Source organism: Cydia fagiglandana, chromosome 21 (assembly GCF_963556715.1).
Source record: "Cydia fagiglandana chromosome 21, ilCydFagi1.1, whole genome shotgun sequence".
Classification (NCBI taxonomy): domain Eukaryota; kingdom Metazoa; phylum Arthropoda; class Insecta; order Lepidoptera; family Tortricidae; genus Cydia; species Cydia fagiglandana.
Window position 1 is genome coordinate 10,067,192 of NC_085952.1, and position 17,061 is coordinate 10,084,252.

At 35.8% G+C, this 17,061-nt stretch overlaps 1 protein-coding gene across 1 annotated transcript in view; it reads right to left on the reverse strand.

The window, feature by feature from the left end:
* The window catches only part of LOC134674969 (cytochrome P450 4C1-like), a 34,315-nt gene that overhangs the window by 15,040 nt on the left and 2,214 nt on the right, over positions 1 to 17,061 (reverse strand). Inside the window, exon 2 of the mRNA XM_063533113.1 lies at positions 16,323 to 16,450. Within this exon, the coding sequence (XP_063389183.1) occupies positions 16,323 to 16,450 (128 nt within the window). The remainder of the gene's footprint in view (positions 1 to 16,322; positions 16,451 to 17,061) is intronic.

The window sequence follows — 17,061 nt, forward strand, 5'->3', positions numbered from 1 at the left end:
CCTTAAGCGTGAACTGAATGGATAATTGTTAAAAAAAAATGAAGTGAATGGTTTTGTCATTTCTTTTTTTTTAAACAAGAAATTGGTTCTATAAATAACCTAATTTTATTTTTGAAGGAAAAAGTTGCGCAAAAAAAGACCTTTTATTGTTTTTTTATGTTTTAAATGATACTCATTGCTGTAGCGAACTGTCACCAATGACAGATGATGATAACAATGAAACATTGTAGTAGTGGTGGTTCAGGTGCTACAGCTATTGCCTACTTTCCAGCTTGGGTTTAGACCATCTATTGCTACATTTCCGAACAGTGGCGTGAAAAGTCATATATTGGCAATAATCATTGGGTTACTTGCTAAAGCTCTTTTCATTAAGGTTTTTTTTTAAAGGTGTGGCATATGTTTTGCCGTACCAAACTGCCAATACTGGCATATTTTTACACGACTGCCCAAACAAAAAGAGTGTATTGTTTTCAGGGTTCATGTTTGTATGTGAGTTTCTTTATTCCACCATAACTTCTGAATGCCTTATCTGATTTAGATAAATGATATATCATTAGAATCCTTACGTCATCCCGACTAACATAGGCTATGTGACGTCATAATAAAATCAATATGGCGGACATAATACATGATATTGCGTGATGTTTAGAAAAAAAAATCTTGCAAACCTATCGAGTGGGGCCTCAAAATGAAGAGCTTTGAAAGACGATTTAAAATATATATGCAACATACGCGTTCAAGTCTTATTTTGGTAGAATAAGGATTCACAAAATGTGCTAAGAAAAATAAATCCTTCTATCTTATTTATTGAGCTATCAAATGTAAGGGTTTTTACCGCTGATCATAAAAATATATAGTAGTATACCCTATAATGGACGTGGAACCAGTAATGGGACAAAAAAACATAATTCCTCTAAAATAAGTATCTAAAAGTACTTTATAAACACTAGCTGTATATTATCATAAATAAGAGCCCTAGAGCTGTTTCAGTTTGAAGTTTCATTAAATTTGGTTGCTTTTTAAGAAATTGGCGTCAACCCAAAAGTTGTCGTGTCACTGAAAAAAAATACCACTACGAATTCTTAACAACTTCGCTAAGAGAGGTGAGTTAATTTATTAAATTTCAATTAAATAATACTTGATGAAAACTAGAATGTGTTTTGTTAATTGCATTTACCATGAGATAAGGTATACAACACACTATGTTGTGACTCCACAGATGTAAAAAAAATAGTGGTATTTGGCCCAATCCCATTATAGGAGCTGTAAAACTGCGTACCTCCTATGATGGGACAATTGACAGAATGATGCTTGCCGTGCCATAATTTCATGTTTAAACAATACAGAAGTAAAATGTAGCTACGAAATATGTCAATCAGGAGGTATTCTCGGACTTCGGATAAATTAATATCGTTTTTCCAAACTTTTATTTAACTTGCCCTGTTAGTTAGTGTGGGTCCAATCTTGGTAGCTGAATTTGAGCCACTTTTCGATTTCCGATTCAGTTGAAATTTTGTGTAAGTACGTAAAATCGGATGATAATGCAATATTATGATAACATGGACCTAATCTGATGATGGAGACAGGAGGTGGCCATGGGAACTTTATCGCAATAAACCCTAACTAATTGTGTTTGGGTTTATTAGAATTGTCTCGATGGATCTAATACAATAATAACTGGCGGTGGAAAGATAAATACATTCAGCGATAAAAGCTTATACCAAAAATTGATTTTTTTGCCGTAACTTATTCCCCATTTCAATATTTTATACTGATAGAGCAATGTCCATTATAGGGGGCCCATTACTGGATCCACGTCCATTACCGGGGGCCCATTACTGGAGCTTTGGTGTCCATGACTGGAGAAAAAAAGCAAAGTTTTAATTTGTTAAATATGTGGAAACTAATTGCTGTGTCTTTGATACAACACGCCTAAAACATGAAAGACGGATAGGACTTTCATCTTTTAACACGATAAGCGGTAGACCATTTACATGTATACGGGAAATATCATAAATACTCCAAATTTCCTCTTAAATGTACCATGACTGGTGCTGTTACTATATATATATACATCATATGGTATACCTAAGGTAACTAAACACAAACATGTTCTAAATCGCGCTATTGAAATCTAAACGTGTAAAATTCTATTTAAGCGATGGGCTTCGAATAAGTTCTGGCTTATTGGATTCTTATATTTCTTGTGAATAAAATTATCCTTGTCTACTAAACCTAATTAACCCGCCTGCGAACAAAATTGATTTTGTTTTAACACGTGCGTAGGTACTAAACTAATTTTCATAATAGGGATACTGTAATGTTCTGCCGAATATGCAAGAGTGATAGCGAAATTTCGATTTTCTTATTTCGCGGTAGAGCCCGAGATTGTGATGGAGTGTAGTAGTGGCGCCCCCTACGCAGAGTTTCGCGTAATATTCCCTATTGTAAGAAGTATCTATGTGACAATGTTTATACATACTATGTCTCTTCCTTCCTTCTCAAATGCTTCGAACCTTCCTTTATTCATTCCTAACCTAACTAGTAGTAGTAGACATTTGTCTAAATTCAAAAGCCGAAATGTGAGCTCCGCGTAGGGTCCAAGGGCGAGAGCGCGCGCTTTTCACAACTTTCCCCTAAGTAATATCTTAATTGTGAAGGCCAAAGGCCGAGCTGCAAGAGTGTTGTGTTCAAACACAGACCAATAGAAGAAGTGTCTAGATGCGCAGGCCAATGTCCGAGCTGGGGTAGGGTCGAAGGCCAGGATCATCTGACAGGTGGAACTCACTTACTGCAATTTCCCCTAGTATAGCTGCAATCTCCCCTTTTACAGCAATAAAAAAGCCAATGGCACGAATCGTCTGAAAAAGGCGCGTCTTTAGTATTCAAACAACAACAACATACCATAATATAGACAATAATACAAGTATCTAAATACGAAGGCCGAAGGCCGCGAACCTCGCGTAGGGCTGAATGCCCGAAGCGTCCGATAGAGGCGTACCTTTAGTATTTAAACACAGAACAATGCAATGTTACAAGTGTCTAATGCGAAGCCCGTAGACCGAACTCCGCGTAAAGCCGAAGGTCCGGAGCGTCGGACAGGTAAGTACATGCGCTACCCTCAATTTCCCCTAGTATCTTAATTGGGAAGGCGCGATTCCACGCGACGCCGAAGACTGACCTGCGGGAGTTTAGTACTCGTGGAACTCGGTCAGACATTTGAAGAATTTGCACCCGTGGGCCTTACGCAGAGCTCGGTCTTCAGTGTACGTATTTTGACACATGTACAATGGTGTTTCACCGCTAACGTCCCGCAGCATGGCTTTCAGCCTCGCGTAGAAGCGTGCTTCTTTTGAACGTTTTGGGCGTTCGGCCCAACGCAGAGCTCGGCTCTCAGCTATCTAGTCTGTCGGGGCTAATAGCTACCTATATTCGCCAGTTCATCATTTGTAAGTAGGTAGTAATTACTGCCACATAAAGTTGTTAGCGTCGCGTAGACTGAATAATGAAATGCAATCAGAATCATATAATTGTTGTTCGATTTGTTGCTAATAACGTGCTATTTAGCCTAGGGCCATGTGCGTCCTGCTAAAGTCGCATCGAAGGTAATCGAGTCAATAACTTTTTTAGTGGGAGTTAAAGTTATGAGTCTTTACTGTGGACCTTAAAACCCTCGTGGACATGTTAAAAACTTCTACTTCTTTTTAAGAAGCTATATGGGAAAATGTCAAATGTCCCATATCGTGAACACATCCACATATTATCCACAGAAAAGACGCCGGTATTCCGGAACGGTGAGTTTAATTAAAAGGTCCCGGTCCCAGGAGCTAATATCCACATAAAGAGAACTTTGTGGACAAACTAAATGCCCGGGTAATCTTTATAAATAATAGTTTTAGTTCGTTTTGTCACTAAAATGTGTAAAATAAAATAAATAAATTAAAAAATTAAAAACACGACTGCTGAATTTTAAAGCGAACTAAAAAGCTAAAAATAATGTTAATATGTTAGTTACATAAGGGGTCATGCACATTTATGACCGTGACTGTAGGTAGGTACGTGTGCATTTAGTTTCGATTGCAGTCGGGGGACCTTCATTTACCTACTGCATTATTTCATTTAAAAGGTCCCCCGACTGCAATCGAAACTAAATGCACACGTACCTACCTACAGTCACGGTCATAAATGTGCATGACCCCTTATGTAACTAACATATTAACATTATTTTTAGCTTTTTAGTTCGCTTTAAAATTCAGCAGTCGTGTTTTTAATTTTTTAATTTATTTATTTTATAAATTCGTTCTCTCTGCTAGACAGCGCTCTGTTAGCATCGTTCTAAAGATAAGTTTTTAATATCTAAGATAATTAAGATAAATCCTAAGGTACCTATCCTATGTTTTTGTGTACCAGATTTTGATGTTGTTTATTACATAAACTATGTGCATTATCTAAAGACGGTTACTGCAATTTATTTCAATTAATCATCCTGGACTCGTGCTAACTGCCAAGATTCCTCTCGTTAATGTCTTTTAATTATGACCACTGAGATTCATTCAATAGAGGCTTATATATATAATTACTGCATTTATATTATAGCATAGTCTGTCTGTGTCTAAGCTAATTTTGCACCAACTTGAATAAAAAAAGTGTGTTAATAGGTAGACTTCATTATGTCACATTTAATGAGAGCGCTGGTGGCCTAGCGGTAAGAGCGTGCGACTTTCAACCCGAAGATCGCGGTTCAAACCCCGGCTCGTACCGATGAGTTTTTCGAAACTTATGTTATCTACGAATTCATTTGATGTTTAGCATTTGCTTTTTGGTGAAGGCACGAAGAAAAACATCGTGAGGAAACCGGACTACTCCCGATAAGGCCTAGTTTACCCTCTATGTTGGAAGGTCAGATTATGGCAGTCGCTTTCGTATAAAACTTTATAAGTGAACTATTTTTGGTATAGAAGACACACACAACGGAAATACTTTATCATTGGGTCGAAAGAGATATATTCTTGTGCGATACGAAAAATGTAAACTAGACTGTGGACCTTGAGGATTATATTTAAAAATAGGTATGTCTTGGCATGCCAAGGTTTAATTAATGTGTTTGGTCCAAAATACGATTATTCTGTCAGTGTGCAATGTGAACCCTAATAGTAAACTACGCGTTTGAGTTATCATTGTAGATATTTTTTTCCTAAAAAAAAATGTCGAACGCAAACGTCGTCACATCCCAGCCAGTGCCTACCGCGCCGCGCGAAAATTCAAAAATGGAACCAAGTGCCGAAGAAATCGTTCTTACGCAGCCAACCGCACAAAACTTGAATAAAAACATAGAGCAACGGAAGCGAGTCAAGAAGGAGGCAGATGAATGTTGCTGTAACGATTGCTCGTCTTACGGAGAAGGGGAAAACGACCCGTTTTGCTGCTATGTGTTCTGTAGAACTCTTTGCCAATTGTGCGGTTACTGCTGTGACAGTTTACTGAACTGCATAAGTTCTTGCTGCAATTGCTGCGCGGAATGTTGCTGCTGTGGGTGCTGTGAAGGTGGTGCAGATGGCGCTGTTGATGCTGGTTGTAGTTGTGACTGTGGCGATTGTGACTGTGGTGATTGCTTGTTTTGATATACTACAGTAACTGTGAATAGATGGGAACCGAGTTGCGGCCTTATGGCTCCTCTACACGATGGCCCAGCGCCGGCCACTCCTTTAGAGGGAGCAAGTGATATTGCTATCTCATTCTACCGCATGGCTGCGTCTCTTGGAGTGGCCGGCGTTGGCCCATCGTGTAGAGGAGCCATTACCTTACACTCCTATCCTGTCGAAGCTCATCGAAAGTGAGCCACAAGCAATGCGGTTGGCAACTGTCAAAGGTTTGCATAGATGGCGTCATCATAGCTTGCCCCTTTTTCTATAAGATTTGGCTTAAAGGGCTGGCATCCATGGCATTAAAAAACAAAAATTTCACACAATTCTAGGGATTGACAGGCCAAGCTATGCTGGCCCCATCTGCTAAAATTGCTTAATACTTCGACCGCCCAAGCCTATATATTGGATCTTCCTAAATAATACACAATTTTTTGTATGAGATAACAATCTGGTTATATTATAAAGCTAATTTGTGTACAAGACAAGTATGAAGGTTTATTAATATTTCCTTTTTTGAAGGACGCTTTCGGTTGAAAGTATAACAGACGGCCCTAGAGGATCGCAAACCTTGGTCCTGTCAAAATATTTCTTTCTCGCTCTCATTTATAGCTGCGTCCTTAACGGGCGTACGGCAGATCCTGTGTAAGGTGGTCTACCGTAAGTACAGTCAGCTGCAATAGTTGCTAAGCGGGTGAGGTGTTCAAAATTACCTAAACAGGCTCTTATTCTCTTAACAATAAAGTCGCGTCAAGATCATTTTGAACACCTGACCCGCTTAGCAACTTCTGCTGCTGACTGTACGTCCGTTAAAGACGCAGCTTTAAGTGAGAAAAATATTAAATACCGGAATAGAAAAGTATTTAATACCTACCGGGGAAAACGTTATTAGGAGAATAAGTTTTAGCGATTTTACTCGCTAAACTGAGCTACTTTTACTATGGGACCAACCCTAAAATCGGGGAAATTTTTTTGACTTTTCCATAGAAAACGTCGACATCTGATCAGTCAAAATGTATGAAAAAGTAAAAAAAAAATTCAGGATTGGAGCCATAATAAAAGTAGCTCAGTTTAGCGAGTAGAATCAAGCCCTGGATTTAAAGCCCCAAGGTCAGACACATCCTGTAGATGGTCAAGCAAATCCTGTCAGCAGAAAAAGGCGCGAAATTCAAATTTTCTATGAGACGGTATCCCTTCGCGCCTACATTTTTCAAATTTGCCGCCTCTTTCTACTGACAAGATCTGCTTGAGTCAAGCAGCTTGACCAACCTTATTTATAAAAAAAAAAACAAAAAAATTAAACACTACAAGTAAGTAAACATAATGTTGCAACACTACATTTGTCAATGTCGTATTGTCAGTGTCAGTTAACAAGTCACTACGTCACTTTATCGCTGTCAGTCTAGTATAGTCAAGCTGTCACTTTCTAGTCCTATGAGTTCTATCGCTTCTATCTAGTAGTGTCAATGTCAAAGTGAGGCGCAGGAGTGGGTGGACAGCAACGCGATTTTTTGTTGTGTTTTGTTTACGTTTTGTAATTAACTTTACCTTTTATATTATTAAGTGAAAAATTACCTAAAATGTCGTCTGCTAACGTGGTGACGTCGCAACCAACACCCACCACGCCTCCCAGCGAAAATATCAATTTGGAAAAACCCAGCGCCCCTATAGCTGAAAACGTTATTATCACACAACCTTTGGTAAATGGCAACGGCGACTTGAAACTAAATGGTCCTGAACTTAATGATAGTGCTGTTGTCACACAGCCTATGTTAAGTGAAAATATACATGATATGTTAACGCGCGCGGAGGCAGAAGGTGAAGAAAAAGAACGCCAGAGGCAGAGGAATTTAGATTTTTGCTGCTTTGCGTGCGCTGATTCTTATGGAGATAACGACGTATTTTGCTGGTATTTGTTCTGCAGGTCACTGTGCAATGGCTGCGGACATTGTTGTGAGTGTATAGCGCGTTGTACAGACTCTTGTTGTGAGGGATGCGCGAATTGTTGTAATGATTGTTGCGAAGGGCAAGATGGTTGCTGCAGTGGGGATGGTGGGTGTGATGGTTGCTGCGATGATGGTGGGTGTTGTGATGGTGCTGATGCCGGTGGGTGTTGTGATGGTGGTTGTGATTGTAACTGCTTTGATTAGTGTGGGACGGCCTATGCAGCAAAGTTCTCCTTCCATATAGCCTCGTAAGGCCCACCATACAAAGTTTCCCTTTTAATTTAAACCTTGTTGTATAGGAGATTAGGGTGACCTTTGTTTGCTAAGAATGAAACAAATGAAATGCTACTTTATGTAGTTTTTTAAAGGTTCAAATTAGATTGAAACAGAGTGTACATTGTAATGCACTATGGGCCTTACAAAGATAGGGCTAATTGCCTTTAGAGGTATTTATAATCAAAATCACCAAAATGTCTTTATTTGGATTGATCTGTCCCTGACCAAAATTAACAAAAGTGCCTAGTTTAGCACTGGTCTGGGAGGCCAATTCTGTTTGGTAGAACTTTATATACAGCATATTATGATTATACATATAAAAGTATTTATATTATAATTTGGTAATCTCAAAAAGTACATGCTCACAAATGTTTATAGTACCACTGTTATGTAGTTTGTAAGGAACAATGTAACATTATGATGGTAAATGTGAATGTGAGTGCAATATATGATGCTTCATAATGAAGCCCAGGGTTTGTATGACTGTAGGTGCTTTATTTTTTGATACTTATATAGGATAAAAAGCAAATCCAACATGTCTAATACCTTTAAATGAGCAATTCTTGTTTATTTATATATTTCGGGGATCTCTGAAATGGCTCTTAACAATTTCAATGAAATATACTATATGGGGGGTCTTTGGGGGCGATTAATTTATCTAGGTCTTATCTCTGGGAAAATGCGCATTTTTGAGTTTCTATATGTTTTCCGAGCTTTGCTCGGTCTCCCAGATATTGATATGTAATAACAGAACAGTTCTTATATCTTGTTACCAATGAATGCTCAATAAAAGTGTTATAGAGAGTTATGAAAAATCAACATTTTACATTACATATATTATTATAATGTACCTACTAATGACTAAATAATTTTTCCTTTAGCTTTAGTGAATCAGCAGATTTATTTATTATTTGGTACAGTCTGCCAACCATTAATGTCACAGTTTTAATGTCACAGTTTTTATTTTAGAACTTCCTATCTTTTTATGTGACATAATTTTACTGGCCAGACTATGAAATGCTTATCCGAATAATAAGAAATCTCCAAGTTAGCAATTGAATTTTTTTTATACATATATAACCTTTAATCAAACAATAGGTACTTATGATTAACTTAAATGTGATGTAAGTGTAGTTTTAATTCTTATGTACTTAAGTACAATTGTTTTTATAATTTTAAAAATAAACCATTCATTAATTTGTATTAATTAGGAATAATTCTGAAACATATAATGTGCTTTTAATCATTTTGGTTAATTGCATTGTTACATAATTATATTATTAAGAATGAATTTCATTATGAAATAAAAAAAATTATAACAATATTAATAGTAGGTATATATTATTACTATACATATATACTATGTTATTTTTCCCATACATGGAACTATGGTGTACTGAACACTTGAAGAAGTGAGAATGGAGCCGAAACCATGAAAGTAATTTTTATTATTGTTGCATTTACATACCTACTTGAATTGTGCAAGTCATGCATGATTATTAATATAATGTACTTATCTCTCTGGTTCGCTAGGAATAACTGTTATCAGATATAAAATTGTTTTTGTCATTAGCAAATGAGGCATTAAAAGTATAATTTCTGTGTAAAGTCCAAAAATATTGAATAACTAACCATAATGATGGACTGCCGTTGATTAGTCCATCATCAGCAGTGAACCATGAAATTTCACACGTAATCTAATTTTGCGTACAGTTTAACAGTGACAGACAGTTTAGTTCTACCAACCCAAGTGGCCCTGATCTATGTTCAAAAATGTATCACTGGATTCTGCAACTGCCTAATATCACATCAAGATCAGATTCTTAAAGTCTAAAATCCCCTTCTACTCTTGTAAGAGAGCCTATCGTTAACTACTGTAACTTGTTAAAGAAATACATTTATTTTAACGCCACTACATAGTACATGAAAAAAAGAAAGGCATGCAGACATAAAAGACATTTGGACGCTAAAGTAGGATCCCCACTCAGCATAATGCCGCGGCAAACCGTGGCGCTGAGCGGCTATCGCGAAAACCGAAATTCGCAAATTGCGGGGATCTTTCTCTTTTACTCCAACGAAGGCGTAATTAGAGTGACAGAGAAAAATCCCCGCAATTTGCAAACTTCGATTTTCGCGGTTATAGCCCTGGTTTTCTGTGAGGACCTGACGCAATCTAATGGCTCCTCTACACGATGGGCCAACGCCGGGCACTCCAAGGGACGCATTTATGCGTTAGAGGGAGCAAGTGACATTGCTATCTCATTCTACCGCGTGGCTGCGTCCCTTGGAGTGGCCGGCGCTGGCCCATCGTGTAGAGGAGCCATAAAGATGATGGCGACACGTACGCCAACGTTGCAAAGTTATATCGCCCTAACCGTTGACTAAATTATACTCATTAACATGAGAGACTTTAGAGCTTATTTCCTTCCTCATTCAATATATTTCCCACCTGATTTTAAACTTTATTTCAAAGTGATAGGGTTCAATTTTACATAATTTCCGACACTGCTTCATCCTAAAAAGGTTGTCAAATTATTATTGCAGGTATGTAATTTAATTGTATTCCGACTGTGTAAATTAAGGCCTTTAAGGGCCACTTGCACCATTCACTAACCCGGGGTTAACCGGTTAAATCATGGAGTTACCATGGTTACCAGTACAATTTGACACTGGGTTAGCGGTTTAACCGAATAACTCCAGGTTAGTGGAATGGTGCAAGTGGGCCTAACAGACGATAATACTTAGATAGTATATAACTTCTTATTAATAAGTACCTATGTTGATTTAAATTAACTTTGTACTGAGTTATTATTTATTAATTAAGTTGAAAATAAATGTGCCAATTTAGAAAATAAGTACTTACTTAAGTAGTCGGTACTGTCGGAAGTCAATAAGACTTGGTTTTGATAAAATGGAATATATTCTCATGTTTTTATGTCTTACATGTGTTTCATTATAAAACGCTATTTTTGAAATGTATTACTCAATATCTATACCTACTCAAAAAAAAAGTTATTAAAATTCCATAGGCAAGTTTCTAAATTATGTCATACGTACTAATTAATCCGCGACTTTGTCTCCGTAGGATGATGATGATTGATAAAACTATCCCATGCCCTTCCTCGGGCCTCAAACTATCTTCGTACCAAATTTCATCTAAATCGGTTCAGCAGTAACAGTAGGGCTACCGCCAATACCGAAAATCGTCAATTGCGGGGATTTTTGTGTCACTCTAATTACGCCTTCATTGGAGTAAAAGAGAAAGATCCCCGCAATTTGAGAATTTCGGTTTTCGCGGTAGCCGCCCTGATAGCGCGGTGAAGAATTAACAGACAGACGAACAGTCTTTACCTACTTTCGCATTTATAAATAAAACGAAAGTGGAGGGCCCGCGCGAAATCGCCTTTTCATACAAACGCAGACCTCATTTTCCTCTCTAGAATTAACATTATTAAAAATACTATAACACAATTTGTTGTATATCAACCATATATATGCCCTTATGATTCATTGTCTTTTTAGGGTTCCGTACCCAAAGGGTAAAACGGGACCCTATTACTAAGACTTCGCTGTCCGTCCGTCCGTCCGTCCGTCCGACCGTCCGTCTGTCACCAGGCTGTATCTCACGAACCGTGATAGCTAGACAGTTGAAATTTTCACAGATGATGTATTTCTGTTGCCGCTATAACAACAAATACTAAAAACAGAATAAAATAAAGATTTAAATGGGGCTCCCATACAACAAACGTGATTTTTGCCCAAAGTTAAGCAACGTCGGGAGGGGTCAGTACTTGGATGGGTGACCGTTTTTTTTTGTTTTTTTTTTTGCATTATGGTACGGAACCCTTCGTGCGCGAGTCCGACTCGCACTTGCCCGGTTTTTTTAAACGTTATGTGTACCTACCTATTAAGTAGAAAATCCTTTAAAGTAATAAACAGGTTAGTTTTCCGAAAACATGATTTATTCAACACTGATCACAATACATATTGACTAGATATACAGACAACATTTAGGTTGAAATTTGTTCTAAAGAGTATTATAGAAATAGCTCAATCAGTTTCATTGTGCAACGACAGTCATTTTGCCTAGGTAATCATTAATTTCACCAACTTGACAATTGTCACATGACAATGACAATTTTCTGTATTATGCTGGTTGGTATCGGTATAAAGAAGTGCCCGTACATTTATATGCCGTTGACGGAAAAATTACCGTCACGCTACATAGAGTATGATTCCAACTTAGTATTTTGGTAATCATTTATAATTTGTTAACCCCTCCGTAGTTCTGATATTTGACAATCAGCAATACAGCAACGTCTGACATTCATCTTCTACTTAACTGACTTTGAACTAAATAATTGATTATTAGTTTATGAAATAATACAATATCTTGGAATTTTAACAGTGAAATTTACGTAATAAATATCTATTATAGGTAGGTTAAGCAAGGTAAGCGCGTAGGTAAGTTATCTAAATTTGCAGTGTTCTAAAAAACTCCCTGTATGTAAAATTACGTCATGTTTGCGTCAACGACATGAAATCAATATTTACTTGTTGGACCAGCAACGTACGGAAAATTCTCATTGTCAAATGACAATTGTCAGCGTGGTGAAACATGGCCATTATACAGATAAGACGGATGACTCTTGAGGAGGCACTTTATTGTTAAGGAAGATCGATTTTAGTGTCTTAATTATAGAAGTGAGGACATTATTTTGATTACTTCATCCGCCTTTTTAGATTTTCATATGAAACTGATAGAGTCAATAGTATAGGTACGTGGTAAGACCTTTAAGAATAGTAAATATAATGTATAATTAACTTTTACCGGTGTATGCAAAAACAATTACTTATTCATTTTGTGCAATGAAATAATGAACGATCATACATTAGATAACTTTGAAATAATTTCTTATAATGCACATTATATAGGTTACCGTACGACCGACACTTAATGTTTTTTTTTTGTTTTTAAATAACTGATGCAGTTTAGCTACCTAACTGAAACGATTAAAAGGTTATAATAACTTATTCAACTCATTACTTAACAGCTGTGCCTATCGCCTTTTGTGTCATGCCATAAGTATCATCAACTTGACAATGACAAATTGACAATTCGTGCCAGGACGGTGAAATAAGGGCTATGTTACACTAAAATCCGCTAGACGTACCACGGCCATAACTTCACCAATTTTACAATAGTCACCTGCCACTGACTTACCTAGCATCGTTAAAGTTTTTAAAATAAGGTCGAGCACATCGCCCATTACAGTTGGCATTGGCAATGAATTTATACAGAATTGTCAATATCATTATCAAGTTGATTGCCATGTATGTCGAAAAAAGGACCGAGGGCATGCTTATTAAGTGATTTATGAAAAATTACAGAATCGATTAGATAGTTTAAGCTAAAAAGAGTTCGATAGAGGTGATCGCAGAGCCACTATGAAAAACACCTTAAATAAAATTTAACCCTACATTGAGTGATTTATCAACCTTTTTTGCAGTAGTCTTAGTTTTAAAAGTAATTTTACTTCTATTAAAACATACAACTCTTAAAGTGGCTTATAAACAACATTCCATAATAAGGAAGATTCAATGTATGTATAAACATTTAAAAGGAAACATTAGTCTATAATTACAAAAATAGGACAATACTCTGTACCTGAGAGCCATAAAAACATAAGTCATGTATACATTTAGGTACGCATTCTAAGCTATAAGCTACCATTACCGTAAAACAAAGTCTAGGTACATAAGTATCACTGATTCTCAGGTACAGGACTATATTTAATACCTAATAAAATGTCCAAAACACCGCGGAATGACACTCTTCGACATGCAAGTAGCTAAAGCCTATCTATAATATCTATATTTTATATTAACTTATTTTATAGTGTATAACTTGTTGAATATTTGGTGTTCGGGTGAACAATGATATACTCGTACAAATTCGGCTTATTCCAGTTTATTCCTACCAGCGTGAAAAAAAAAGACACTATAATTCATACTGAGACTAAAAAAGTAGTCAAATTTTTGTCTATTACGTAGTCTTTAGGGACTGTACCTACCTAATAATATCATAAATAATTAGGAAGGTAAATGGATTTGCGCAGATCTAAAATGTTATCTTAAAACATTTTGGATTTCATAAATTTAAATGTTCGCTCCATTATTCACCAAATACAGTCAGATTGAACTGTCAAATTTATGAAATATGTATGCGGTAGGCTAAAATTGTGGGCAAGCGTTGCGTGACAAATTATCATTGACAATTATCGTTTATATAAAAGTACCTACCAAAATATACTCGATAATTCAAATAATAAAAATGGATATTATTTAATTACTTCTCTTTAACATTATTTAATATCTAAATATATTTATTTAACTACAATGGCACCTTACATAAGATTTAAGTGAAGTAAAGGAACATAGGCGTGAAATCGAATTTATCTAATGTAACACTTTCACATCTATAATCTTCTTTGGTAACTCGTGAGATAATATACTAGATTTCTAAATAATTATCATAGAGACAATAGGGCTAAAGTCATAGGTATTTATTGATAAGTAAATAAAGCTTCAAATACTAGAATAGAATACACTTTAGATGCATGTGTGTTTTTCCCTAGTTTATAAACCTAAAACATTGACTAGTTAGGTACCTATATTTTATTGTGATTTATTATGGAATGATAAGCCTAACTAGTAATTTCTAAAATTATATAAATATAGTTAAACAAACAGACAATCCTACTTGATATGGTTAATAAGCCCTATAATAGTATAACAGGTACTGATTAAAATTCCACAGTAAGCTATGATGTTATAGTGATACTGTTAAAATGTAGGTACTTGTTAAATTTATTCACACGATATATTTAATCTCTAACATAATCTTTCGATTAGAATTCACATAGAGTCGGTAGATCCCACTATTGACAATGACGTGTGAATATAATTGTCAAATTGCATTTAACTAGTTTTTAATTTGTTTAATGTCGAAGTCCTAAAATGCCGCAATAGCTATTTATGTTTACAATACCGTTAACCAATTAATTGCATAAGATACATTGCTATGGCCCAAATTCCTATTTTATACGGCTCTATCCGCCTATCTCCTAAGCTTATAACGAAGCATATATACTTATACCGTGTATATATTCCATAAGTATATTATATTTATCAAAATTAATACATTCAAAATTTAAAGAAATCGCTTTGTTGGCAAACAAAATTACCCTGTGTTTTTTACCTGGCTACAATTTTTTTATACAAAATATTGACTTCCCTTCTTTAAACTCAGTTTCTAACTTGTTTCGGTATAGAGTAGCTTTTGACAGGTAGCGATATCTCCAAAGCTTGGCTACGTGCGTAACTGTATGCCTTCAGTCAAGAAAACACTTTTACTGCAAGTGGTACATTATAGTTTACAAGAACTTTGCAAAACTCATATAACTTTCAAAACCCCCCAGATCCCGCAAGATGTCACAACTTACTTTGAACTTCGTGAAATTGTTCCCAATGTTAATTAACGTGAAGAAGAGAAGCAGTCGAAAAAAAACAATCAGTTATATGATGAAATAACTAGCAAGTACATGCTGAATACACATTTTGTTATTTAATCTGCTCTAGACAGCAATAGATTTATTAACATGCCTATCTAACTATTCGAGATTTCATACTTGACTAAAACAAGTGTAATTAGCTAATAAGTATTATTATCTAACACATCTAAATTAAATGGACTAGAAGTATGCCTCATAAGGATATATTAAATAATTAGGACAGTATTATGACAATATTATTTATCCTGTGAGTATAATTTAAGAATATAATAAGTCCTGTTTGACCTAATAGTCATCAAGTACCAAAGCATTCCCTACGAAAACTCTTTTGATGTCTCTGCAGTATTGTAAAAGCGACTGTTTCATTAACATGACAATTGGCACATGACAATGACAATCCGCAGTTCATTTGGTGATTGTCAAATCGCAAACATCGTTACTATCAGGTGTCATTAATAATCATATTTGTCTATATTGAATAACAATTATCATGTTAGTGAAATAAAAAACGTGTTTTTAATGTTTTCGACACATGAAAGAAGAGCTTTTTATAGAACTTATGTTGAAAATGGTAGTATGAGCGCACAACTAAATTTTATGCGAATATTGTTTATAAATAATGTTAGCATAAAGAAGACCAATTATGACAAACTTGCCAAACCTTAATCTGAAACCTGAGAGATAATCAAGCAAGCTAAAAATATTATTAATCCTTGGTTCTAAACATTTTTATGTCATAATAAAGATAGACTCACATCGTTTTGGACTTGGCCATATTCCAGCGCATATTGTCCATACAAAAAAACCCTGAAACATCTCAATATGCCAACATTATCTATAATTTATATTTATATTTATATATCAGTTTCCTTGAAGATATTAGCCTGGCTGTCGACGTTGAAGTGTATGAAGCGAGAGGCTGGCGAGTCAGGCAGGTCGTTCATCATGTCTTGATCTTCAGGCTTCGGGTGTTTCGGTGAGTTTTCAGAGTGGAACTCTTGGCGATAATTACCTGAAAGTTAACTGTTATTAGTATGTACACGGAAAATGAAGTTTAGGGAATAGGGATCAGTAAGGTACTTAAGGTTATTAGTCTAGAGAGTAGATTTGATTGACACGTATGTACCTGGTCTTTTGACAAATGTGATTTTTGGTAAATACTCTAGATCTAATTATTAATACAAGTATTTTACTTTTACACGTGTCACGTTTATATTAATAAATGTACATAGCAACTACAATAATTAAGGGTATTTATATTTCAAATTGTTATGTTAAGTTAGGTATATTTATCGTCGCGTCTGTCAGTTTGACGATACTTAAGCGTTGACAGAAATCGTCACTAGTGTGACAGCTGACGGCTGTTAATTACCCGGAAAATAAGGTACAATCTTAAACGAAAACACCCATAAGACGTATTTAGTATTTAGATCAAAGAAATAAAAACAAAAATTACTTACAAGCAAAGCTACAGGTGCGCAACGTCTACGTGAACTGGGAACAACACCAAAACTGTGCACAAATGAATGAAAACACAATTTCACTTTCAACACACAATCATGCACACAACGATCTAGCCAAGTATTAGTTTCAATTAATTGACTTATTAAACGTTCTACATTT